Source organism: Spinacia oleracea, chromosome 2 (genome assembly GCF_020520425.1).
Source record: "Spinacia oleracea cultivar Varoflay chromosome 2, BTI_SOV_V1, whole genome shotgun sequence".
Lineage (NCBI taxonomy): Eukaryota > Viridiplantae > Streptophyta > Magnoliopsida > Caryophyllales > Amaranthaceae > Spinacia > Spinacia oleracea.
In genome coordinates this window covers 80,318,268-80,346,079 of record NC_079488.1, presented here as the reverse complement: position 1 = coordinate 80,346,079, position 27,812 = coordinate 80,318,268, and the positions used below count along the sequence as shown (strand labels likewise).

Below are 27,812 nucleotides of genomic sequence, written 5' to 3'. Positions count from 1 at the left end.
GTGGCACGCGAGCTTGCGCTCGCTGCGCACGAGGTTGCGCGCTGTTGTGCGAGGCAGCGCGCGCTGTGGCGCAGCTCGCTTGCTGCCCACACGCGACTGCCTTGGCTCGCCCCTCGCCCATGCCCATCCGTTCATTGCTCGTGGCACACGACACAAGGCAGGGCTGCTGCCTTGCGCTCGTGCACTACGCCCTTGCTCATTGCATTCGTGCCGCACGGGCGACGAGCTCCCTTGCTCGTCGTCGCATGCCCGCATTATACAACACCCCTTAAGGGTAACACGAAGCGTCCATTGCTTCGTGCGTGCAAGTTATTTGAACGAATCGCATAAAAAATTTAAAATTTATATTTAAAATTAATGACAAATTAATAAATAATATTAATTTCATAATTTTAGGGCGAAAAATCGAAAATTTATTATCCAATTGATTTCCGATTGATATGGATTCAAGTCTAGGTCATAAAAATTTAAAATTTATCGTAAATTTACAATTTTTATGGTGGTTTTTAATCATAGGTTTCTAATTAAATTACAATTAATTATGAAAATCAAATTAATTCTAAATTATTCTAATTTTCAACAAATTAATCATAATTACAAATTAGATTGCATAATTAACAAGACTAGGCATTCAAACTTGTTAAACATATGCAGTAGGTCAATCAAAAATTCAAGATTTATCAACAAGAATCGCAAATATTTAATTTAACATCTTAAATTTACGAAATTTTGCATCCGAAAAACTAAAACCTTCGAAAAGTCATAGTTAGGCTTCGAATTTGAGAATTCTGGGTTCGGCAGAAAAATACTATTTTTGTCAAAATTTTAGAATGCCTTTTACATGCGGAATTGACACAAAAATCACTCAATTCGGATGAGTAATGAAGAAACTGCCGAAAAACTGCGTACATATAATTAAATAAACGCAATTTGCAATTAATTAACAATTACGAAAATTAATCACCCCTTTTAATTCTTGCAAATTTGTAATATTTAACCATGTTCATGCAATTTAGATTATGAAAATAATAAGGGGCTCGTGATACCACTGTTAGGTTATGATACATATGACATTTACATAGATCATGCGGAAACAACCATTAACCCAGGAAACATATTATTTACACATAATCATATAGCATAATTAGATGCATACTCTTTGTTGCGTGCCCTCCCTAGCTGCGCCGAACCGAACAAGAACAAGTCTTTTAGGACTCCAAGTGTCGTCCCTCCGTAGAAAGTCCACAGCACGTCCGGATCCGCCTTAAGATTGACCAACTAGAATCGCCCTTAAGGTACTCAGAAAATTCGGCACTTTTGGGGCAAGATGGGTGTTTGAATTTTCTCTCAAAAACTCACTTTTGAATACTTTGAAACTTGTGTATAAATTATGACCCCTAGGCCTTTATTTATAGAGTTATGGAAAAGGAATCGTAATCCTAGTAGGATGCGAATTAATTGGAATTAGAATTCTACATGAATTCTACTTAATCAATTTATCCAATAGGAATAGACATTTAATCATACACTGACTCTTGCAGATTCAGGAATCTCGCATGAGCTCAAACTCACACACACACGGCAGCCACAAGGACTGCCCATGCGTGCGAGCTGCAGCCCACGCAGCAAGGCCCACGCATCCGTTGCCTTGGCGCGCGCTGGGCTTGTGGCGTGCGTGCTTGCTGGGCGACGGCCTGGCTTCGTGCTGGGCCTTCGTCCGGCAGGCCTCGTCCGATGCTAATTCGTACGATACGCTTCCGATTAAATTTCCATTTCCGGAATCTATTTCCGATACGAACAATATTTAATATTTCCGATTCCGGAATTAATTTCCGTTTCGAACAAATATTTAATATTTCCGTTTCCGGAATTATTTTCCGATTCCGGCAATATTTCCGATTCTGACAATATTTCCGTTTCCGGCAATATTTCCGATTCTGGTAATATTTCCATTTCCAATAATATTTTCCGATACGTACCATGTTTCCGTTTCCGGCAACATCTACGACTTGGATAATATTCATATTTCCGATACGATCCATATTTCCGTTTCCGGCAATATCATCGTTTCCGGAGTATTCATTTCTTGCCTGTGACGATCTTAGCTCCCACTGAAACCAAGATCCGTCGGTTCCGAATATTCATAGATGGAGTATTTAATGCCATTAAATACTTGATCCGTTTACGTACTATTTGTGTGACCCTACGGGTTCAGTCAAGAGTAAGCTGTGGATTAATATCATTAATTCCACTTGAACTGAAGCGGCCTCTAGCTAGGCATTCAGCTCACTTGATCTCACTGAATTATTAACTTGTTAATTAATACTGAACCGCATTTATTAGACTTAACATAGAATGCATACTTGGACCAAGGGCATTATTTCCTTCAGTTGGGTCGTTCGTTTAATTTTTCGGTTGAAAACGATTTTAATTAAATTTAATTTCGTAATTTAATTTTGTCTTGGAATTTAATTTTGATTAATTTAATTATTATAAATTATTTTATACTAATTATTTTAATAAAATTAAAACCTTGATAAAATTATAATTAATTAATTTTAATCAACTGAAAATAATATTAAGGGATTTAAAATTATTTTATACGAGCTTTAAATTTTAATTAAATTTGTAAGTTTCCGATTAGACTAGGAAATACAATTTTATGTTTTGAATTTGTAAAGCATGTAAATTCTTGGTTTTAGTGGGAGCTTTTAGTCATTAAACTCTTGATTAGGTCTACATTCCTTTAAGGTTAAAACAACTCGATTAGAACTAATAAGGTTGAATAATTTGTAGATTGTTGGAACCTTAAATGTTTATGTGATGCATGATTTTTCTACTAACTTGCTATGTGGCCCATTCATTGATAAATGAATGGGTGAATGGTATATTGTAAATGTACTGTTTTGCAGGTTAGGCAAAGTGACTAGTATGGTCCAAATAGGATAGTAAATATGGTATGCGTACCATTAATTTGAATGTAAAATTGGTCTAATGCACCAAAGTTTTAATTTAAATATGGTATATGTACCATCAAATAGTTGTAATTATTTTTAATTATAGCATATCCTATTTGAAGAAAATGGCGTCTCCCATGGTGAAATTCGAGACGGAGTTTCCAATCCATTTTCAAGACGGAGTTTGAAGTTGAAGTTTCAAGATGAAGTCGGGCCATACTAGATCACATTTAAATCTTATGCATGCTTTAAGTTATTTATTGCTTTAAATATGTTTTAATAATGCATGAGATTATGGCTTGATTATGTTGCATGATTAAGGATTTTTGTTCACTTAAAATCTAACAAACATAGTAAGATCCTTTAGTTCCAAACTTTAAAAATTGAGTTAAAAGGTGCCATTCCAAAATAACGCTTACTTGGATAATCTTTACATCAATCTAAGTAATAGTTTTCCGCCATAGCGGGGTGTTACTTGTTGATTCTAAAGGGGTAAGGTACACAAATAATTGTGAGTACATGTTAGTTTTGGTAAAACTCAACGATATAACTAAGGAGTCCTTTTATGTCGTGGCAAATGGGATAGGTTTACCTAATAAGTTCTTAGACGTACCTATCAACCAAGAGTAGTTTCTAGACTATTAGCAATGGATTTGCTTACCTAAAATATTTTAGAATTGAGTCTAAATACATAATGTGCTTAACTCTTCAATGATTTAAGGATCTTGGATTCATTTTATTCACACCTGTCGGAACACAAAACTCGAATAAAATGCTTAATAAATATTGAATTATGCATGTATGCTGGAATTTAAGTTTATTAAAAGAAAATATGAATGGTTATTTATTTGTTTATTCTTTTCAATTGTAGTTTTAATTATGGCAAATAACAATTCATTCAACATCCGATCAATTCTCGAAAAGGAGAAGTTGAGCGGGAAAACCTTCCTTGACTGGCAAAGGAACTTGCAAATAGTTCTTATGCAAAAAGAAAAGGAGTAAGTCCTGGAAAAGGCGATGCCCGAAGTCGCGGGCGAAGGGGTCACTCAGGCAGCCCTCAATCAATGGATTGATGCCAACAAGGATGTGAAATGTCTAATGCTTGCAACCATGAGTGCATATCTACAGACAACGTTCATCAACTCAGATGATTTCACGATCATCAGTGAGTTGAAGAACATGTTCCAAGATCTAGCTCGAGTCGAAAGATTCGAGACTCATAGGCAAATTCTTGACACCAAGTGTAGACACCTACTTTTGTCCCCATTCCCGAAAGGGAAAGTTCGATGATGAGAACATAAAATCTTCACTTGGCAACGCATCTCCTATAAAATAACGAATCTCAATCACCCTTTTCATTTCACCCGAAACCTACTATTTATAGAAACCTGCTATTTATGGAAGCCTGCTAAAAATGGTAACGGCCGTAATGGGTAGTTGTTAAAAGTGGCAAGTCATAAAAGATAGAAACCTGTCAGAATTAGGTGTTGCACTCCGACATAAATCCTAAATGAGATAGAAATTGCAAGAGGAATCATATTCCTAATATGATTCGAAAATAAGAGTTACGAATTAATTAAAATCCTAACGAGCCTAGAGTTCGTAACGGGCCCAGACGCATTCCGTCATAAAGTTAATACGCGCTAAAAGACTCGGATAAGTCTCAAAGACTCCGTATTCCACGAGTCCAAATCTGACAAGGAAATACGGCCCAGACCCTATTTTCAACGCCTGGCTCTGGGCGCTGAAAATACCTGGGTACGTGTTCTCTCCTAATTCTTTTTGGATTAGAGCTCTACAATTCTATCTTTCCACGAACTCTTTTCTATAAATATAGCCCCAAATTCGACGTGAAAGAACACACAATTCATATTCTGAGTATTGACTCCAACCCCTAAGCCTAAGCCTCACGCTGCGAAATTGATCCCGCGTTCTGTCGCAATCGATCCAAAAATCGAACAGTACGTATCCTGTCCCTTGTAGCTAAAGAATTAAGCCCGAAAACTTGAGATTAGTTAAATAAAAGGAGAAACAACAAAGCCAAAGTGGTTAGTTTTCTAAGAACCGTGACACACCTCTCAAGGGTGCGTCGTAATGTGTCCCTTTGCATGATTTAATTTATTTCCTCGCCCTTTTATAAAACTGTTAAACTGTTTAATCTGATTGTTCTATCATGCCTAATAAAGATAATATTTTGGGAAATTGAACTATCATGCTAGGTCCCTTAAAACAATCTAAATCAGATAATCGCGATCGATCTAGTATTATGTGTTGCATATTGTTAAAATCAATTCAGATTAGTTTAATAGTTAACGCATGTCCCTTCAATTATTTATGCTGAGCTAGTAAGGATATCCTGCCTCTGGAGTTATCGAAGAGCGAGTACTCCTCTCGGTAGTTACAGTCCCCCGAACCCTCAATCTTTACCTTGCGGGTGTATGTTGAGAGATCCCCACACCAGGGATCACAAGGGAACCTATGGCCGTCGTGGTCAAACATAATTGCACTCCCTTTATGTCACGATAATCGGGTTTTGTCAGTTTTTCTCATTGTCGTTAAAAACTGAATGGCGACTCCTATATTACTAGTCCATTGGGTGTAAACTCACAGGAAATCCAATTACATTTGATTTGACAAAAAGAAACGTCACACCCACGAGGGACGAGGTCACGCATTAGCCTCGTGCTTTTTCGACCCCCTCACAGTGGCGACTCCACTGGGGATAGTGAAGGAAATACTCGTGCTCGTAGGTAATCAAAATAGCCGAAGGGTGAAACGATCCTACCCCGCGTTTATTTCCCCATCAAGTTGGGACGACCTGAAAATCAGCATATTAATGTGAACGGGCAGAACCGCATAACGAATCTTGGCTCCCTTGGGATTTTTCATCTCGGGAGTTGGGACTAAGGATACCCATCGCCAACCGGGGGGGTGCATACGCTTCGAATGTTGTCCACTCGGCACTTTCGCTAGTTGTACACCCGTCCCAAACCCAATCGCTCGCCCACTAGGTCCCTCTCATTGGTGCATGCCCCCTTGGCTTACATCGTGATTGACTCTTGGGCGAAATTCGTCTGTTGAAGGCACAACCTCGACCGGGGCATGTGTTGGATCTGCGATAGAAGCGGTACCAAGCCGGCGCAAATACTACCCATAGAAGCCTATCATAAATTACATGACATGTTATTATTTCCTCATGATGTAATGTTAGTTATGTGTAGCGAAATGTATGATTGTGTGTGACAAATAATGTTAGAAAACCAACGACCTTAAAAATTGCCCAAACATTCATAAACCAATTGGCCAAAGAGTTATACCAAAATACGTGTTCCGCAAACCCGAACGATCGCCACAAAAATAAGCGACGCTCGGGATGGCCCTAAGCTGGGCGCCAATATTTCTAACGCCCTAAGTTGGGCGCTGAAGTTGCTGCATGGCCTTTTGGTCAGGCACAGCAGCCTCGGTGCTCGCGCAAAAAAATATACGTAGCAAAAAAAAACTTTTCGCAAAAAATTGCTGCAAGGGCGTATGAAAAGGCACTCGATCCTAAAAGCGACTAAAAAAAATATAATAAAAGTAAATAACTCTTTGTGTCGTTGTTAGGCCTCCTACGACGACAATGTTCGGCACCAAAATCGAGCATGCTAATAACTATGAATGTCACACAAGCAAGTGCTTCGAAAATCCAAAGAATGACCAAAAGAAAAACCAAAAGTGTACCAACAAAGGAAAGAGCGAAAAAAAAACCAATAGAGAGAGTCAAAAGTCTAGACTAAGTAATGCTTGAAACTTTGGGGCCTAAACTTTAGCTTATCTTATGCATAGGGCTGGTCCTGCCACTTGGTGCCGATCTGAAAATCAAAGGTTAGTACGTCTCGAAGATACATCACCGACACCAGGTTTAATGACTCGAAGCTCCGTCCGTCATCCCTCATTTCAAGGACCTCCGCTTCCCCAACCTCGATTCGCACCCTCAAACATGTCCATCGAAGAATTGCGAGACCAGATGGCTCAAATGACCCAACTTATGAGCCAACTGAAAATGGAAAACGAAGCCTTAGCAGCTGCGCAAGCCAAAAATGACCTCGATAACGAGAAAAGGATTGAAAAAATGGTCCTACAGCAAACCATGGGGAGCAAGTACTTCTCCCTCGATCCTGAACCTTTTCCTGGCAAACTACCAGAAAAGTTTAGTTCATCTGACAATCCCCGTGATCACCTCTTGAGCTTCGTGAATGCCATGAACTTGAAAGGCGTGGACAAGTCCATGTATTTGCCTGCCTTTCCCTTGTCCTTGGAACCTGTGCCGCTCAAATGGTACTACCACCAGGACCCTAAGCTCTTCCCCACTTGGGAAGACTTTGTCAATGTCTTCATCCAGAAATACTCGTCGAACATGGATTTTCAAGTCACCATGCGCGAGCTGGAAGTCCTCTTCCAAAAGAAAAATGAAGGTTTCACAACCTACTTTGCTAGATGGAGGGACCAGGCGGCCCAACTAATCAATAGGCCTCCCGAAACAGAATTGGTCCAAAAATTCATTGACAACCTGGACCCGGCTTACAGACAACACTTTAGGTACCTGGGCCTTGACACTTTCAAAAGAGTTTATGACGTGGGAATAAAGATCGAGGATGATCTCGCAAAAACAATAAAAAGCAAGCCCGCATACAAAAGCAACACCTACAACAGCGGCAACACATCCCAAGCCCAAGAAGTCCATGCCGTAGAGGAGACTCCCACCCGAAGAAGCCCTGGAAGATGGGTCCGAGATCGAAAGTTTGCCCCACTCGGGTCGACTTTGGTACAAGCCTTCGAAAGACTAACCAATCAAGGAAAGTTGAGGCCTATAGGCCCCACCCGTGACCCTCCTGTCAAAAGTAAGTATTGGGTCGAGGGTACTTACATCAAATTCCATCAAGGAAATGGGCATGACACTGAAAACTGCTGGAATCTAAAAAACACAATCCAGGACATGATAGAGGATGAAGTAATACCTCTCCCTAACGTTGGCAAACCCAACAACAACAAGAGCCCACTCGGCTCTTGTCACATCTCTCTCGACCAGCCAGAAAGTAAGAACTTCGACCCTACGGTGTACATTACACCTCAAGGTGCACCACTCGTTGTGGTCCCTATGGATCGAATCGAGAGAGAAGTGTGCGGTGTGTGGGATGATGATGCTGAAGATGTATACCTATCTCAAGTATCGGGCCAGGACCTCTTTACCGAAACTTGGCCCGGGTATGCTCTCATTGACACCACCACTCAGGAGCCTAAAGTCGACAATCTCACCCGATCCGGAAGGATATACCAACCGGATATTCGCCCACCTCCCATGGACGATATCCCAGTCAGACAGACTCCTGAAAACGTGCGGCACACCATCGTCGCAGAAGTCATCGAAAATCCTCTCTTGAAGCAACTAAAAAGAACCAAAGCCGAGATTACCATCTGGGATCTCATGTGCACTTCAAAGGAACATCGTGAAAAACTTATTCGCTCACTTGACCTCATCTTAGTCCCTACGGACATCACACCTGGCTCGTTGGTTAGCCACGTCACGAGAGATGTTGAGGAAAAAGAAATAGTTTTTACTGACAAAGACTTACCTAAAGAAGGAGGCGCCCACAATAAGGCTCTCTATCTAGTGGTTGGACGCAAAGGACAAAACATCCCCCTAGCGCTCGTAGATAACGGTTCGGCAGTTAACGTTTGCCCATTGCGAACCGCCCATTGCTTGGGACTAGGAAATGATGACTTCCAAACCTCCACGCAAGGAGTACGAGCTTATGATAACTCTCGAAGGCCTGTTTTGGGAAAAATCAACCTTACAATACAAATCGGGCCTTTGGCACGCACCACGGAGTTTAAATAATCGACATCAAGCCCACTTTCAACCTCCTCTTGGGGCGCCCTTGGCTCCATGACTTAGGAGGTGTGGCTTCTACCTTGCACCAAATGGTTAAACTTAACCATAACGGGGTAATTCTGGAAATCCGTGCCCCTCCTCTCGACATCAGTTGTACTATGGTTGGAACAGCCGAAACTGCCGACGACCTTTACGGTTTTCAAATGGATGAAGCCTTCCAGTTCATCGAGGACTATGATTCAGCATTCCTAGACCCGCGCGCATCCCGAGTCATCCCTAAAATGCTGTTAGCTCAAGGTTATTTCCCAGGAACCCCATTGGGCATAAGGAAGAAGGAATGCACGTTCCATCCTCTACCCAACAAATCTACTCCCTTTGGCCTAGGCTATGAACCAACGGAGGAAGATATTGCTGACCGCTTGTCTAGGCTACGCCTTAACTCAGCTAAGGCCAAACAAACCACCCTTCTTCCCCCGTATCAAAGAACCCTTAACGGAATGTTCGTTCGAAAGGAGAAGAACACCCATGCTGTGATTTCCATGAACCCTTCGTTCAGGATGGCTTGCTAAAACCCGGATTTGAAATTTTCCATGACTGCCACACCTTGGATGAGGCACCCCACCTCACCAAGACCAAAACAGCTGAAATATTGGACAACCAGGCTCTATGGACATTGTTTAATGAATCGAGGCCTATGGAGGACGAGACTGTGATGACTACCCTAGCTTTACAAGATGAAGGTTTCGATCCAAGCCGGTTAATCTCTAAAGGATCAACACTAGAAGAGGCCGAGAACGGATGAGTGAAGACATGTCAGTGGGTCAACACAAAGGGAATAGAATTCAAGATGAGTACCGGCGAAGGAACAAAGTTTTACGAGACTAAACCCAAGGCTTGATCCATATAGAGCACCTTAGTAAAAAAAAGCGCCTAGTAGTTCTTTAGATTGATAGAAAAAAATAAAGGCTTTAGATGGTCCTAAGACCCCTTAGAATATAGGCTAATTTTGTTTCAGTGTGTTTTCCTTACTTTCTAAATTAATAAAGGCGTAAGATTTCTCCTAAAAACTTTTATTCTAACACTAAATAAGCACCAAACGTACTTGCAAATACAAAAACGAAGAGACGGCCCACTCTAGGCCCAATAAACAAGGCCCACTCGGTCTTGAATCGTGACATCAAAACTCATCAAAAAAAAATCCCCAAAATAAGCCACACTATCATATTGCCACAACATGAGGGTCTAACCCATGCAACCCAAAGAAATCAAAGAGGAAATCAAATTCAAATGATACAAATGTTGCTCAAGAAAAAAACTCATAAAAAAATAAACACTGCCCCCCGCATCAACACGCACCTCAGCCCACTCAAAAAACCTACACAAAGATCTTCATATCCTCCACACACTAACCCCATTCTCGAAACCGTTTCGAGTCACGAATAGAAAAAATCAATCCGGACAAAAATGCGTCTCACGCTAACAGTCAAAAAAGCCTCCGAAATAGCGTCAAAATTGATTTTAATACGAGTAAAAAAGTAAAACACAAAACAAAGAGAAAAGAAATAAATGCAAGAACATGTGAAGCAAAGCGTCGAAAAAAGATCGCCCAGAAATAATTTTCGGCGCCCAGGGCTGGGCGTGGAAATCTTTGACGCCCCAGCCTGGGCGTTGAAACTCTCTGCCTGCGTAATTTTTTCCAGAAGTGCTCGTCATTTTATCCGCACATAACGGAAAAATAACGAACACTTGGGGGGTACATCACGTATTAAGATATGCGTACAAAAAATTCAGATATGCGTACAAAAAATAGCCGTACAAAAAATAGCCGTACAAAAAAAACACATGGAATTTCATGTACAGATACACGGCTTACGGCAAAAACAGCAGACTAAAATAATGATAATACTTCACTCACTTTACCAATTAAATAATATGTTTCCACCTCAGGGCATATCTATTAAAATTCGGCATCCTAGAATTTATTCTAGCTAGAACTACGCGCGACCTGATTCTAAGTTAGAAATATTTAACAAAGATACGTAGGCAATCCTAATTATGGATTCGGTCCAATCAAATAAAAAACATATATACGTTGTGCAAAAGTGTTAGACATACATAAAATGGAAAAAAAGGAGAAGCAAAAAATGAAAGTAAAAATAAAATACGCCTTTATTAAAAAATGATAAGAAGGAAAACAAAAGTGCTAAGGAATGAAAAACAAACACAACTGAAATAAATAAAGGGCACCTACACCCTAGCAAGAACTACACTACTCTAGTTCTTCCGGATCATCAAATAAAGTCTTGTAGAGGGCAATGTTCGCAGGGTCCACCCCCACATGCCACAGGTTTCTGCACTGCCCCTATATCAATCTCCATAAGAACCGGCTCCTGGATACTAACTTCCAAAGATGCCGAGGCTTCAGAAACATTCCCAGTTTGAACAGTTATAGCCTGCTCAGCCTCAAGTGCACAGACAATGGTGGGGGAAGGATTATCAACGTCAACTGGATTAGTCACTGGTTCTACTAGCGGCTGAGCTTTCCTAACCCATACATTATTCCGGCGACCATCTCCGCGAGATCTTGCATTTCTTTTAGCAACGGCAGGCCCCTTCATGTTAGGCATCTTCTTAGGCCTAGAACTGGAACGGGGAGGAACCTCCTTTCGTTTTCGATCAGGACGATCTTTCACAGTCTTAATACCATGGGTGCGAGGATTGGCAGAATCACGGCCCTCATACCTAACCCGAATACGTGGTATCAAAAGCTCAGCCGACTCTCCATTTCGAGCCTCGGTCCTCACAGCTTCATCATCGGAACTCATCCACAACTTGTAGTTTTCAGAAAGACCCACAAAACCATTTGTAGCCACGGCCCAACGCGGGAGACCATCATAATACTTAGCCCATGCTTGAACCCGTGCTTGTGAAAAGGCCGCTACTTTAGGTGGTACTGTATCAGAAAAGGGGATAGTCTGCCTTAAGCCGTATTGACGCATGACTCGGTAAGGAAAGATATAAATGGGCCGAGATAGCCCCAACAAAGAAACATAAACCGACACATCAGAACCCCCCGTCATAGTAGTCAAACCCCACCACGGTACCACCCCTTAATAGAACAGATACAATGAGTAAAAAAGGAAGCCCACTCGACCTCGTCCTGGCCTCGGTGCAAATACTTTCGGTTACCCAAGGCTATAGGGTGATAATGTTTAGGATCGGCAGGAGTTTCTAAAAGCCTGAGTCGTTCCATGAGCAAAATCTGCAGAAAACGGGTACGATCAGATCAAAAAAATATAATAAATAAGAGAACGAAACCTGGGGCGCAGTTTCAACGCCCAGGACCAGGCGCCGAAAATTCTAACGCCCAGCCATGGGCGTTGAAACTCAGCTCCAGGCAGGACGAGTAAAAATATGTAAAAAAAAATATACGTGCGCAAAGGAAAAGGTCGATTACCTGCAGCAATAGGGGGCTCCCCTTAAAATATTCAGATTTGGCATTCTTCTTCAACTCATCCGCACTCAGCAAAGTCTCGGCAACAACCAACGGCATAATAGAATATCAACTTTCCATCTGGCTAATCAAAGGGATCAACCTTATGTCGCCGAACTCACCATTGTTATTCGATAGCAAATAATGATTCAACAAGCAAAATACAAGGGCTCGAATGTTCAATTTCTGTTCGGTCATATTTTTACTAGGCCTAAAGTGGTGTTTTACAAGCTTTGTCAAATTAACCTCATCACCTACAACAATCTCAGCGAGCATGTTAGCATCTAGTCCTAGGAAAGCCCCTATGGTTGTTTTACCCTCTTCAATGGTGCCAGGGGTGGCAGGAGTAGCATTAGTAGGATAACCAAGGATCGCAGCAAATTCATCTGGCAAATGACATATTTCATTGCCCTGAAAGCCAAAAACATGGTGATCGGAATCCCAAAAGCTCAGGGCTGCATACAGAAAGTTATAATCAATATTAATTTGTTGTAAGCCTAAAAGTGCCTCTAAATGGTATTCCTTCAACAAAGCCTTTTCTATAGGAGTAAGGGCTCTTAGCCAACGCCTAACAGCTCGTTGGAGGGAGAAGGGAGGAATCGACATGACAAAAGCAAGGAAGAATTAAAGCTAAGCAATTACAAGATAGAAGAAGGTTAAGAGTGATGGAAAAGAGGGACGTATCTAACCCCTATATATAGCTGAAGACATCAAGTGACATCCTGATCCCATTCGGAAACGCGTTAAGAAATCCGAAAACCAAAAATCGCCAGGAAAAGACTTTCAGCGCCCATGGCTGGGCGCCGAAATGATTAACGCCTAGCCTTGGGCGCTGAAAATGCAGCCCAAGGCCCGGATCTCACAAAACGCGGAACAAGAAAGGACTTAAAACCGTGTCGGTAGGCACGAGGCCCTATTGAAATCAAGATCAAGCCCAAAAGCACCTTTAGCCCCCAAATAGTGAAAATGAATGTTAAAACTTGGTCAAAACTTAGACTCGTCTCAAGGAATATACGTGTACATTTTTTCAAAAACAAATATGAGCAAAATAAATATCAAGGTAATCCTTCGAAACATCAAAAAAAATATTGTTAAGTCGTTGGTTTCTCAAATGAAAAATGTTTGTTTGTCAAAAGATTAATCTGGGCCAAGCTAAGCCTGATATTATTGAAAAATAAACTTTGTCGCCTGGAAAACGAAGTCGCACTCCACGACTTCGTCAAAATAGCATACCACTATAGAGGTCGCTCGCACATACGAGCACGACCCCGAACATGATTAAAGGGCGTTATAAAATACGTACCTCTCTTGGTAAGAAAATGACCATCAAGCACGAGTGCTTGGGGGCTCGAAAGAAAATACATACTCCAATGAAGAGTGTGCAAAGTTAAAGTCATATTCCTGGAATACGCTATACACAGTCCCATGTTTGGATAATCTCAAAAGAAAAAAACAGATTTCGACCTCAGAGTAAAGGTCGCCGTTGATACTTGTACATGGTCCTCTGATCAAGGACCAAGTGGTGGCAAAAAAAATCGAGCCGTAAAGACTAGCTCAAAACCATAAAAGAAGACGACCACAAGACAAAGGTCCGTCTAAGCCCGTTGTCAACCCACCAACAGGTTGCAATCACAAAAGCCTTTTTTTAGGGCAAAATGAAAAGAAAGTACTAACTTCAAAATAGGCTCATCATCTTCAGCCGGCGGGGTCTGCGTTACTAATCACGCAGGTCCTCAGTTTTCGAAAAAATAGAATCTTCAAAAACAAAATGAAACAGGCTCGCCATCTTCAGCCGGCGGGGTCTACGTCACAAACCGCGTAGGTCCTTATTTTCAAAAAAAAAAAAACAAACAAAACACACAAACAAATTTCAAAATAGATTCGTCCACTTCTATCGGACGGGGTGTCCACCCTTAGCGGACAGGTTCGCCATCTTTAGCCGGCGGGGTCTACGTCACAAACCGCGTAGGTCCTTATTTTCAAATTTCAAAACAGATTCGTCCACTTCTATCGGACGGGGTGTCCACCCTCAGCGGACAGGCTCGCCATCTTTAGCCGGCGGGGTCTGCGCCACTAACCGCGCAGGTCCTTAGTCTCCGTAGCGATAACTTCTTTCGGTTTTCCCTTTTTCCAAAAATTAAAGGATTGGTTTTCCGTTTTTCCAAAAAAGAGCGATGTGCTGGATTTTCCTTCGTTTTACGTCCCATAAAAACAAGGGGGTTTTCTCGTTTAGCTAACCCTGAAAATGAGAATCTTTAAAAACATTTTACCTCGTGATTGGGCTTGGCCAGGCCCAATTACACTTTATAGCTTTGATTTCAAAAACATCTGTAGCTACTCCCAATGACAAAGTGAGGGAGTTTTCTACGCCTCTTTAGATACTTCCAATGACAAAGAGAGGGAGTTTCTATACTATCCGTTGACAAATCCCAATGACACGTGAGGGATATGTCGACACTTCAAGTGATGACCCTTAAATTAAATGTTATCACTCGGGGGCTCGTGAGACCCTCGCAAAACGAGTCACATACACTATGGCTTGTGTGACGCACTCCGTCCAGTACTTTGACCATCGTCTCATCCCGAGACTCCGTCAAAGTGGGGGCTAACTGTAGACACCTACTTTTGTCCCCATTCCCGAAAGGGAAGGTTCGATGATGAGAACATAAAATCTCCACTTGGCAACGCATCTCCTATAAAATAACGAATCTCAATCACCCTTTTCATTTCACCCGAAACCTGCTATTTATAGAAACCTGCTATTTATGGAAGCCTGCTAAAAATGGTAACGGCCGTAATGGGTAGTTGTTAAAAGTGGCAAGTCATAAAAGATAGAAACCTGTCAAAATTAGGTGTTGCACTCCGACATAAATCCTAAATGAGATAGAAATTGCAAGAGGAATCCTATTCCTAATATGATTCGAAAATAAGAGTTACGTATTAATTAAAATCCTAACGAGCCTAGAGTTCGTAACGGGACCAGACGCATTCCGTCATAAAGTTAATACGCGCTAAAAGACTCGCATAAGTCTCAAAGACTCCGTATTCCACGAGTCCAAATCTGACAAGGAAATACGGCCCAGACCCTATTTTCAACGCCTGGCTCTGGGCGCCGAAATCTTCGGCGCCCAGCCCTGGGCGCTGAAAATACCTGGGTACGTGTTCTCTCCTAATTCTTTTTGGATTAGAGCTCTACAATTCTATCTTTCCACGAACTCTTTTCTATAAATATAGCCCCAAATTCGACGTGAAAGAACACACAATTCATATTCTGAGTATTGACTCCAACCACTAAGCCTAAGCCTCACGCTGCGAAATTGATCCCGCGTTCTGTCGCAATCGATCCAAAAATCGAACAGAACGTATCCTGTCCCTTGTAGCTAAAGAATTAAGCCCGGAAACTTGAGATTCGTTAAATAAAAGGAGAAATAGCAAAGCCAAAGTGGTTAGTTTTCTGAGAACCGTGACGCACCTCTCAAGGGTGCGTCGTAATGTGTCCCTTTGCATGATTTAATTGCTTTCCTCGCCCTTTTATAAAGTTGTTAAACTGTTTAATCTGATTGTTCTATCATGCCTAATAAAGATAATATTTTGGGAAATTAAACTATCATGCTAGGTCCCTTAAAACAATCTAAATCAGATAATCGCGATCGATCTAGTATTATGTGTTTCATATTGTTAAAATCAATTCAGATTAGTTTAATAGTTAACGCATGTCCCTTCAATTATTTAGCTGAGCTAGTAAGGATATCCTGCCTCTGGAGTTATCGAAGAGCGAGTACTCCTCTCGGTAGTTATAGTCCCCCGAACCCTCAATCTCTACCTTGCGGGTGTATGTTGAGAGATCCCCACACCAGGGATCACAAGGGAACCTATGGCCGTTGTGGTCAAACATAATTGCACTCCCTTTATGTCACGATAACCGGGTTTTGTCAATTTTTCTCATTGTCGTTAAAAACTGAATGGCGACTCCTATATTACTAGTCAATTGGGTGTAAACTCACAGGAAATCCAATTACACTTGATTTGACAAAAAGAAACGTCACACCCATGAGGGACGAGGTCACGCATTAGGCTCGTGCTTTTTCGACCCCCTCACACCAAGTTCAAGAAGGGCGAGCCCGTAAGTCAACATGTTCTCAAGATGATTGGATTAATTGAGAATATGAGTCGGCTGAATCAGCATTTCTCTCAAGAAATGGTTGTAAACACCATCCTCCATTCTCTTCATAACGGGTATTATCAGTTCAAACTGAACTACAACATGAATAGTCTGGACAAAACGCTCACTGAGTTTCACGGTATGCTGAAGACCACTGAAAAGAGGCTCAAAAGTGATAAGCAAGATGTGCTTATGGTGCGTGGGGGCAAGTTCAAGAATTCTGGCGAGAAGAGGAATGCTAAGAAAGGTGGCAAGAAGGCCAGCCCAACTAAGCAAACTGGCGGCACCAAGTCTGAAAACAAGAAGATGAGTCAACCCACTTCTGAGTCTGAATGTTTCTACTGTAAGAAGAAGGGGCATTGGAAGAGAGATTGCTTGAAGCTTAAGGAAGATCAGAAGAACGGAATTGTCGTTCCATCTTCAGGTATTTTCGTTATAGACTGTATACTTGCAAATTCAACTTCTTGGGTATTAGATACAGGTTATGGCTCACACTTATATTCCAATTCACAGGGACTAAGAAGAAGTAGAAGGTTTAGCAAGGGTGAAGTCGACCTACGAGTGGGAAATGGAGCAAGGATTGATGCATTAGCTATAGGAACTTATTATTTATCGTTTCCCTCTGGGCTAGTTTTGGAACTGGAAGAGTGTTTCCTGTTCCAAGTCTTACTAAAAACATCATTTATGTTTCTCGCTTAGATGCTAAGGGATTTACCTTTTTAATAAAAGACAATAGTTGCTCGTTTTATTTTAAAGAGATGTTTTATGGATCTGCTAGATAAGTCAATAGACTTTATTTACTAGATAACGACAAACAAGTTTATAACATAAATACCAAAAAGGCCAAAAAGAATGATTCAGATCTCACCTATCTGTGGCATTGTCGATTAGGCCATATTAACATGAAGCGCATAGAAAGACTTCAAAAGGAAGGAATTCTAGAACCATTTGACTTAGAGGATTATGGTAAATGCGAATCATGCTTACTTGGAAAAATGACAAAGCAACCTTTCTCTAAAGTTGGAGAAATAGAAACTGATCTATTGGGTGTAATCCATACAGATGTATGTGGATCAATGAGTACAAATGCTAGAGGTGGTTTCAGCTACTTTATCACTTCCACTGATGACTTCAGTAGATATGGTTATGTCTACATAATGAAGCATAAGTCTGAATCCTTTGACAAATTCATGGAATTTCAGAGTGAAGTAGAGAATCAGTTAGGCAAGAAGATTAAGGCACTGCGATCTGATAGAGGCGGTGAATATCTGAGATATGAATTTGATGATCATCTGAAAGAATGTGGAATCTTGTAGAATTGACTTCTCCCGGAACACCTCAATGGAACGGTGTGTCAGAACGGAGGAACAGGACCTTGCTAGACATGGTTCGATCAATGATGGGTCAGACCGAACTTCCAATAGAATTTTGGGGACGTACACTAAACACAATTGCAGTCACACTAAATAGAGCTTTGTCTAAAGCTATTGAAAAGACTCCATATGAGTTATAGTTTGGAAAGCCTCCAAAAGTTAAAAAAAAAAAGAACAAATCATACAATTCAATTTATACAGTAAATCGTATTTATTCTTCAACATAAAACATCATTTTCGATTTGGGGAAAAATTAATGATTCCAAAACCCTAATTTGAGATTTGTGAAGAGAAAATGTAGGAGGGAGATAACTTACATATTATCTGCAAAACCATTGATGAATTTAGGGGTGCTTATGAGCTCCCCGAACTTGCGAGCTACTCGAACCCGACTCGGTCAAAGCTCGGCCAAAACTCGACTCGAATCAGCTCGACTCGAGCTCGAGATCGACTCGAAAATTTAACGAGTCGAGTCGAGCAACTTGATACTCGACTCGAAAAGCTCGAGAAGCTCGAATTATATATACATAATAAAAACTGTTATAAAAATATAAATGTTTTATTTTATCATTTTTATTCATCATTTTATGTTTGTTAATTCTTTAATAAAAATATTTTTTTCTTCCTAAAATGGATGAATAAGTTATTAAGAACAAAAAAAATAATCTAATTCGTCCATATGGATTACACTATTTGGCAGTCAAAATGTCTTCTACCGTTACTCCAACGTTGGTACATAAATACGGGAGGAAAGAAGGAAATAAGTATATTCATTTTGTCCCACATGGGTAAATAAGTGAGGGAGGAAAGAAGAAAATGTTATATTAACTTTGTCCCACATTGGTAAATAAGTGAGGGAGGGAAGGGAAAAAGGATTATAAGTATTACTCTTTGAGTATGAAAGTGTACAAATCACTTCCATTGGGCTTTCATTTGGGCTAATGGATAAATTGATTTGAGGTATAAACTTACTTTTTATAAGATTTAAATTTGATTTAAGTTGAATTTAAGCTCAATTTTGGGTTTTCAAGTCGATTACGAGTCGAGTTTTAGCTCGAGTGCTTGTGTTTTCGAGCCGACTTGGAGTCGAGTTCAAGCCGAGTTCGAGCTTGAGTTTAGTTTTTGAGCTCGGCTTTGAGTTTTCGAGCTGATTTCGAGCCGATTTCGAGTCGAGTTTGAGCTCGGGTTTAGTTTTCGAGTTCGAGTCGATTTTGAAAATTTTAAGCTCGCGAGTTTTCGAGTCGAGTCGAGTTTAACTATGAGTTTTCGAGTTCGAGTCGAGCTTAGCCAAACTCGAGCTCGACTCGGCTCATTAGCATCCCTAGATGAATTGAATTATAGCCTGAAGCTTCGATTGAAGATGTATGAGGATTGAGGGGAGAGAAAAAATTTCAAGAGCGTGTTCCAAGGAGATCGAGAAGCCCTAGAGAGAATTTGCAGGAGGAGAGAGAAAACAGAAGGAAGAGAAAGAAAAAATATATGAAAATCGAGTTATGAGAGGAGGTCATTCAGAGATACGAATTTACCATATTACCCTTATTTTGTGATTTTGTCAACTCTCATCTTAAGGGGTGGTTCTCACCAGATACTGATTATATATATATATACATATATATATATATATATATATTACTTTACGTCGACCATATTTTTTTTAACTAATAAATAGAAAGTTGTTATTAAATTGGTCTCCAACACATGCACTGGGCTGGAACTTAAGATAGGCCCAAGAACGAGGCCCAAACCCTTGAATTCCCCAAAAAAACTGAAACTGTGATTCTGTGCTAGGATGGACTTAGATAGGGAACAAGAGGCAAAAATGAAGCGGAAAGCTCCAACCTTTTTTTTTTTTTTTTTTTGATTTTTTTTGTATTTTTCAGAGTTTTTCTTTTTCTTTTGTAACAATCTAAAAGTAGTTGCCAAATACATACAGATTTAGAAGTGAATAGAAAGAGCCATACAAAACTAGGACCTTGTACCAAAAAAACAACCTAGGAAAAAGGTTGTCAATGACAAAATGCCATTGCCAAAGCCCATGAGGAGACTCTTCCTATCATCACATAAATCTGCCTAAAGCAACTACAAACTACCGGGAAGCCGAAGACTCCAAAATATATGAACAAAAGACTCAGAAACATCCTGTCCGGGGCTGCTCGAAAAGTCAACTTTACCCACGACAAAGAAGCTCGTAAAACATCATCAGGCACTCGAACACTTGGAAAGGTATCAATGGTGTGTAAAAAGGAGTGTCTTCCCATCTACAGGAAGACATAAAATCCGAACAGGCTTCTTCAGCCCGTAAAAAATGAACAAGGCAATGTAGTTTCTGCCAATGATACCTCTGAAAAACAACCGAACCTGAACTGATGCAACTGTCGAGCTACTACTTATATCGTGATCTAAAAAAAACTGAAGATGGTGGTGATATTCAGCAGAGAATATCACATCTCCATAGATTACCCACGAGCATATCGACACTGCTGCTGCTTAGTGAACTGCAGTGTTGAAGGTTCAAACCAACCAGGCTTTTCCCTAACTGGATAAGGAAAGGTAAGCTCTTGTTTGATATTCTAACACAGCCTGATATGGAAAGGATTTGTAGGTTTAGTTGCTCGGAACATGATAGTGCAGCAATACCTGAATCTGTTACTGCAGAGTTGGAGACATCGAGATCATTAAGCAATGAGCAGCTGTTAGCAATGGCAAATAAGCTCGTATCAGTAATCTTCCTGCATCCATCGAGATTCAGCGTTTTGATGGTCTCGCCATGGAATCTAGCAACAGCAACAACAGATTCATCGGACAGGTTTATACATCCACTAAGGTTTAACTTAACAATACCCGCAAAAGAGGTCTCGAGGAGTGAGAGAATACCCTCATCTGTAATTCCATAGAGGCCACTCAAGTCTACCTGCTTAAGGTTGGGACACATCTTACCCAAGATACTCAAGCTAACACTACCAACAGCAGGGCAGTTTTTGACAGAAAGACATCGAAGGGTCATACAAGGGTATATGATGGCTTCTTGGAAGGGCATGTCCTTAAGACCCATGCATTTGACAAGCGAAAGAGATCTCAACTTTAAGCTGCAATTTGAGAGGGCGGCCATCACCCCAGATAGAGTAATCCTATTGCAATCTTCCAAATGCATGCTCTCGAGAGATTCCGATGATTTCGAGAATTCCAATAAACCAATGTTTGACATGAAGCAGCAATTGCGGAGGGAAATATGTTTAAGGTTAGAACAGCCCTTACCGATAGCTTCAAGACCCAAATCTGTCACTCCAAGACACGAAGAAATTGACAACGATACCAAAGTCTTTAAACCTTGAGCATTACCCATCACCCAAAACCCTTTTTCGCTCACGTTCTTGAGGCTGCTCAATGTGAGGCTCGTGAGGGACTTCCCATAGTGGCCTATCACAGCAAGAGAGAAATCTGAGATGTTTAGCTTCTGAAGCTTCACTTTACCCAAAACTGATGAGGGTGATGATAACAAACTTGCAACCCCTTGATCCCCAACCAAAGGGCAGTCCTTGATGGAGATTGATTCAAGTTTAGGGCAGCCCTGACCAATTGCTTGCATGCTGTCATTGCCTATGTTAGGGCATGATTCAATTGACAAAGTAGTCAAATTCGGGCAATTTTCAGCAATAGCAATTAAACCCTTGTTGGTAATAGATGGACATTGGCATAGGTCAAGCTTTTCCAACATGTGACATTCGTTTGCTATCTCAAAAAGGCCTTCATCCCCAATAGAGGAGACATTCCACAAAGAGAGAGATTTGAGAGATGGACACCCGCGAGCTATAGCTGAGAGACCGGAATTGGTGACACCGTTACTTCCCCGAATAGAAAGCTTCCCAAGTCCACCTCGAGCAGCAGTTCCAACAGCGATAGCAGCAAGTCTAATATCTGTAGCTTTCTTCCCTTCCACGGACCTCGTAAGACAGCCATCCAATTCTCTATCCTCAGACACCATAACAGTGTCATTATCACACATATCAGACCTGCGGATGCCGGTCAAGAGAGTAAGCCAATGCTTGGAAACACAAGCAGAGATGCTTCTCTCCTGGCCAGGCATGCGTCTGAAGATCTCAAAGAGACATTCGTCAGGAAGAACATCAATGGATGATCTTTTCTCTTGCTCAAATTCCTGACCCCAGAGTACAAATGGGGCACTGATGCGTGCACGTTTGCAAGGAGAACCAAATACATCCACATTGACCATTGAGTTACCACAGAATGAACTCTCATTGTATAATTCATCTTTCCCTGAAAATTAATAGAAATAGTATACATAAGCAACAGAAAATTTAAATTGGGTCACTTATTATCCTTCCCAATTCAGATCATACAACAGAAGAAGCTATTAAATTCCAATAAATCATGCAACAAGAAAAGTTTTCCAAGTTTCCCCAATCCAAGATTAAGAACATTTTCCAACCTAACTTCCGACTAATTTGAAAAGCACACTCGCTGATTTCACAAGCATGATCATATAACTATAAGAAATCAGTTCATCAGTTTTAATCATGATTTAGCTAATTGAAAGCCTTAACCCTAAACAAAATTTAATCCTAGCACCCAAATATAAATACCCAATTCGATGAAATTCAAAGTATATGCCATAATTAATCAACAATTCATACGACTACTGTATAATCAATTTCAAAGCAGAAACTAACTACATTAGGGCATGATATAATCACACACTAATCAAATTCTAACAAATTAAATAATTAACCCAAATAAAAATTCAATAAACGAAAGCAAGCTCAGTAATCAAATTCTAACAAAGTAAATAATAACCCAATTGAAAATTCAATTAAAGAAAGCAAACCCAGTAATCAAACCACAGAAATTAGCAAATTTATCAAGAACACAAGGAACGGAGAACGTACCACAGTGATTGACAAGAGTCGGCATGAGTGAAATTGAATTGAAAAATCAAGAAAAATATCCAAATTGAAGAGAAACCCAGCAATAAAAAACAAAACCCAGAAGAGTTGATCAAGATTAACTGCAAAGACACAGCACATTACAGAAATTTAAGAACCCTAAAAAAAAAGAAGTTAATTAGGGAAAAAAATGGTGATGATGAAAATGAGGGAAAGAAAACAAAGATTTATATGAGTTGGGTAGGAGAGAGAGAAGAAAAAGGGAGGTGGATGATGATGATGATCAGATACATTAAGAAACAACCCCCCTAAATGTTTTGCCATGAATATTATAACACTGTGGTTTAATACAATGTATCTGAATGATCCTTACATGAAAATTAAATAAATAAATATTACCATTTCTAACGTTATTCTTTTGTCCCCACTTGTCCCCACCTCTCTCTTTCATTCCATTTTTGCATTCTACTCCAACTAACTTCAAACCGCTTTCTACTACTATGTGAGTCACTGAGTCTATGTCCGTTGTTCAGGCGGTAATCGAATTGGTTGGGTCTAGGTCGGGGTCGGGTATAATCCGGTGGATTAAAATCGGATTATAATAAGTGATCAAAAGTGGGTCGGGTTGGGTTTAACATAAAATTTATGTAAAAATTCTTATGTATACTCGGGTACATTCATGATTGTGGTCAATTTCATGATTTCATCAATGGTCATTCTCAAACACAAAATTAAGGACGGATTTTTGGGTTAAATTGTTTTTCAGGCCATGTTCAGTTTTTTTTTCCTAAAAACATGTTTTTTGGAATGTCTAAAAGTCAAGTTCAGTGGGTTGTAACACAAAAAATCATATCAAAACCCACAAATTAGGGGGGCGAGTTTTTTGTGCCAAATTGTTTTCTGGGCTTTTCGAATTAGGTTTGTGTTTTGTCCAGACCCGCTTATTTTTGGGACAGGCCAACGGGCTAGCCATTGTGGATTAGCTGTGGTTTCCGGTCAAGTGGTCATTAATATAGTGACAATAGGGCTAGATAGTTCGGGTCAATTCAAGTTTGATTATATTCGGATAAGGATCTTTTAGGCAAACGAATAGGGAGGAAGGAGTACTCTTATAAAATAAAAAAAGGTTTGATAGATTTTAATTTGTCGGACCAAATATAATTAGCCCAAATAATATTCTAATAGTTTGACATACTACACAAATCCAAAAAGAGCCTAGTTAACACTCTCCATACCCTTTCATCAAGTCCGGATCCTCTAGAGTTTTAATAAAACTCTACAAGGTAGAGTTGTATCTAAACCATACATTTTAAAATCAATGGCTCATATTGATGAGAAAAATTAGAGGGAATTCTGGGAAGATAATATATGAACCATTGATTTTTCATTCAATGGTTGATAATCAATGGTTGATATGCTACAACTCTACCTTGTAGAGTTAATTTAGAACTCTAGAAGATCCAAAGTACCCATTTCATCCCCCTCGGAAGGATTGAGTGATTAAATGACAATATGTATGCTTGACCTTATTTAACTAGTTGTGATTTGGTTGATTGGCCGGTAGAGCTACATAACCTATCCTCTATTCATTCTCCTCCATTAATTTCAAGAACTTGTTCTTGTTAGAACTTAGAACACATTAATTCATACTACCTCCGTTTCAAAAAAATCTTTACAGTTACTATTTGCACGGAATCCAATGCAATATTTAACTACTAATATATCCAATTTCGTATGTGAAAAAATTATAAAAAAAATGATATTATGAAAATACATTCCGACACCAATCTAACAAGATTTTACATGTAACATTCTGATGTATATAATGGTGAGAATTTACGGTCAAAGTTTTTATAATTTGGACACATTTTCCAAAGCGTAAAGAATATTCTGAAACGGATCTAGTACTAGACTAGGTACGACACATTAATCCATGAAGTATTAAATTTAGATTGGGTAGGACACTTTTGTTTCGGCCGAATATAATGCATTATAATTTTCCTGAGCACCAAGCCACCAAAGTTCACGCAAAAAGGTTTTACTACATGCATCAAGTATAACGGATACATTCATACATCAGGAAAACATGGTAGATAGATAGTTCATAGTTGGGCTTAGAAAAGAAGAAGTTACCGTTCAAATAATACCTAGGATTTTCTTGATCAGTTATAAAAACAAGCCCTGCAGGTAAATAGTTAAATATATTATCAATAAAATAGGGAAAAAATTATTGGCCACATAAGTACATGACCCACATTGATCTAAGAAACTGAGGAAAATAAGATAAAAAAACATGAAAAATGTTCAATATTAAGAAGTAAATGAGTAGGTAATACTTACAAATTTGATCACTAGACACAGAATTGTTATCAACAAGCTATTAAAATGACTCCACTCACAATTTAATAACAAGCTTATATAGGACTAAATTTAAATAAAAAAGGATTTTTTAAAAAGAATATGTAATTCTAATACCAATAATGCATCTAAATAATTTTAATTTCCATATTCATTTTTCATATTGCATGGTTCACTAATACAATGAATCATGGATTATAAATTTGTAATTCATGGACGTCTATGATATATTATTTCCGAATTTGATTGTGAACAAGTTGATGCTATTCAGAAAATATGGAAAATAATAATGTGCATATATAACAGGATTGATTCTCTACCTTTATATACGTAGTACTCACATTGATTGGTCAATTGTGCAGTGTAGGGATTCCCAAATTCTTATATGAGACTGTCCTCACCATTAACTGATGGTGAGATCAGTTCACACTTACGAATTTAGGTATGTTATTTTTATAGTTTACACATGTTACTTTTTTTTTATATAATTTTAGAGGAGGTACTTTTTTTTAGTTTAGGTATGTTATTTCTATAGTTTATACATGTTACTTTTTTTATACGGAGTAGTTTTATGTGAGATACCTTCTTAGTTTAGGTATGTTACTTCTATAGTTTAGACATGTTACTTTTTTTTATATAATTTTAGAGGAAGTACTTTTTTAAGTTTACGTATGTTACTTCTATAGTTTATACATGTTACTTTTTTTATACAGAGTAGTTTAGGGGAGATACTTTCTTAGTTTAGGTATGTTACTTCTATAGTTTAGACATGTTACTTTTTTTTTAATAATTTTAGAGGAGGTATTTTGTTTTAGTTTAGGTATGTTACTTCTATAGTTTAGACATGTTACTTTTTTTTATAATTTTAGATGAGGCACTTTTTTAGTTTAGGTATGTTACTTCTATAGTTTAGACATGTTACTTTTTTTTATACGGAATAGTTTTAGGGGAGGTACATTTTTAGTTTAGGTATGTTACTTCTATATTTTAGACATGTTACTTTTTTTTTATATATATATAATTTTAGAGGAGGTACTTTTTTAGTTTAGGTATGTTACTTCTATAGTTTAGATCTGTTATTTTTTTTTATAGTTTTAGGGGAGGTACGCTATTGGTTTTGCGCTCGTCACACCATCAATTGATGGTGTGACTGGTCTCACAGGAGACGCGCTGGTAAGGATTAGCCGTAAAGGACAATGATGTAAATTATATGATTTCATTTAAGCATTTTGTATTATTCTTAAGGGTAGATTTGAAATTAATAGGCAAATTAATTCTATACTGGTAATTAATTAATTGTAGTAGATGATGATAATAAATATTGAATGCATTGGGGCCTTGGGGGTGTTGCATTTGTGGCATTAAATGAATATACTTCTTGTAATTTCGTAATAATGCTTATCATTTTAACAATAACAACAATTATACTCACTAGTCAATTTTAAACTGTAAAAACCACTTTGCAATCAAAATACCCCACAATTAATAAATTTGTATCACTCCTTACGTAATACGAATGCTATAAATTAACAGATTGTCACTGAAAAAATGAAGGAATCGTGAAGTCGTATTATTTATGCATTTACTACTCCATTTGTACATAGCATGCATATTCTTGTTATATTCCGTACTCTGTAAGAACCAGTAATGTATACAGTCTTATATTACTTTGTACAGACTACAGAGTAGAGCTGTCAAAACAGGTCATCGGGTCGGGTTTGGGTCGGGTCATCTCGGGTCTCGGGTCATGATCAGGTTGGGTCGTGTCGGGTCAATATTTCATTCGGGTTGAGTTCGGGTTCGGTCGGGTTGATTTCAGGTCGGATCATATCTGGTTTTTTCCTATCCCGGGTTTAGGTCGGGTTCGGGTCGGGTTACATTTCGGTCAGGTTTGATTTCGGGTTCAGGTCTTATCGGGTCGGGTTTAAGTCGGTTTGTAGCAGATAATTTCGGGTTCGGGTCTTATCGAGTCGGGTTTAAGTCGGTTTGCAACACAGTTATTTTCGGGTTTGTGTCTTAGTTTGGATCGGATAATAATCAGATCAAATAGAATTCAGATCGGGTCACTCTCAAGGACGGGTCAAACTCGGGTGTGATAATTAACCTATACATTTTAATTATTTTATATTCTAAAAAATTTTGTTTAACTTATTTTAGAGTTAAAATTTTCAATATCTAGCAATAAATAATTAAAATAGATTTATCAATGTAGTTAATATTTGGTCGTGTCATTGATAACTCGGGTAAATCGGGTAGCGGGTTGTCACAAGTCGGGTCAATAGCAGGTTTCATCGAGTTACAATCGGTTTTGGGTTGACATCGGGTCGGGTATCGAATCGGGTTCGGGTCATTGTTCGGTCGGGTCAGTTCGGTTATCGGTCATTTTCGGGTCGGGTGTCGGGTTCGGGTTCGGGTGTTACAAAATCGGGTTAAAATCGGTTATCGGTTTTTTCAGGTCGGGTACAGGTCGGGTTTCGGGTTACCTATTTTACCGTAATTTCGGGTCATGGTCGGTTACGGGTTCGGTCGGTTCAGGTCGGGTTTTCAGATCGGGTCAGTTTTTGACAGCTCTACTACAGAGTACTGTTGGAAGTTCTTGTTAGGAAATACAAAAGAAAAGAGTGTAAAAATGTGAATGTTGTTTTTGTCCCACATTGAAACTATAACTCATTTCCTCTTTGTTTATATATTGGGTT

General features: G+C 39.4%; 1 protein-coding gene across 1 annotated transcript; it reads right to left on the bottom strand.

The window, feature by feature from the left end:
• Positions 1-19,652: 19,652 nt before the first annotated feature.
• On the bottom strand, positions 19,653-23,117 carry LOC110796826 (EIN3-binding F-box protein 2). The gene is made up of 2 exons (XM_022001912.2): positions 22,762-23,117; positions 19,653-22,132 (listed from the first exon to the last, which is right to left on the bottom strand). The coding sequence occupies exons 1-2, from the start codon at positions 22,784-22,786 to the stop codon at positions 20,286-20,288; spliced, it is 1,872 nt and encodes a 623-aa protein (XP_021857604.1). The 5' UTR covers positions 22,787-23,117; the 3' UTR covers positions 19,653-20,285.
• Between the last annotated feature and the right edge of the window lie 4,695 nt (positions 23,118-27,812).

Excerpts from the sequence above, each read along its gene's own strand:
- LOC110796826 (XM_022001912.2), bottom strand. The coding sequence starts at position 22,786 with ATGCCGACTCTTGTCAATCACTGTG. Across the intron at positions 22,133-22,761 it reads GACTCTTGTCAATCACTGTG|GGAAAGATGAATTATACAAT; the intron begins GTACGTTCTCCG and ends ATTAATTTTCAG.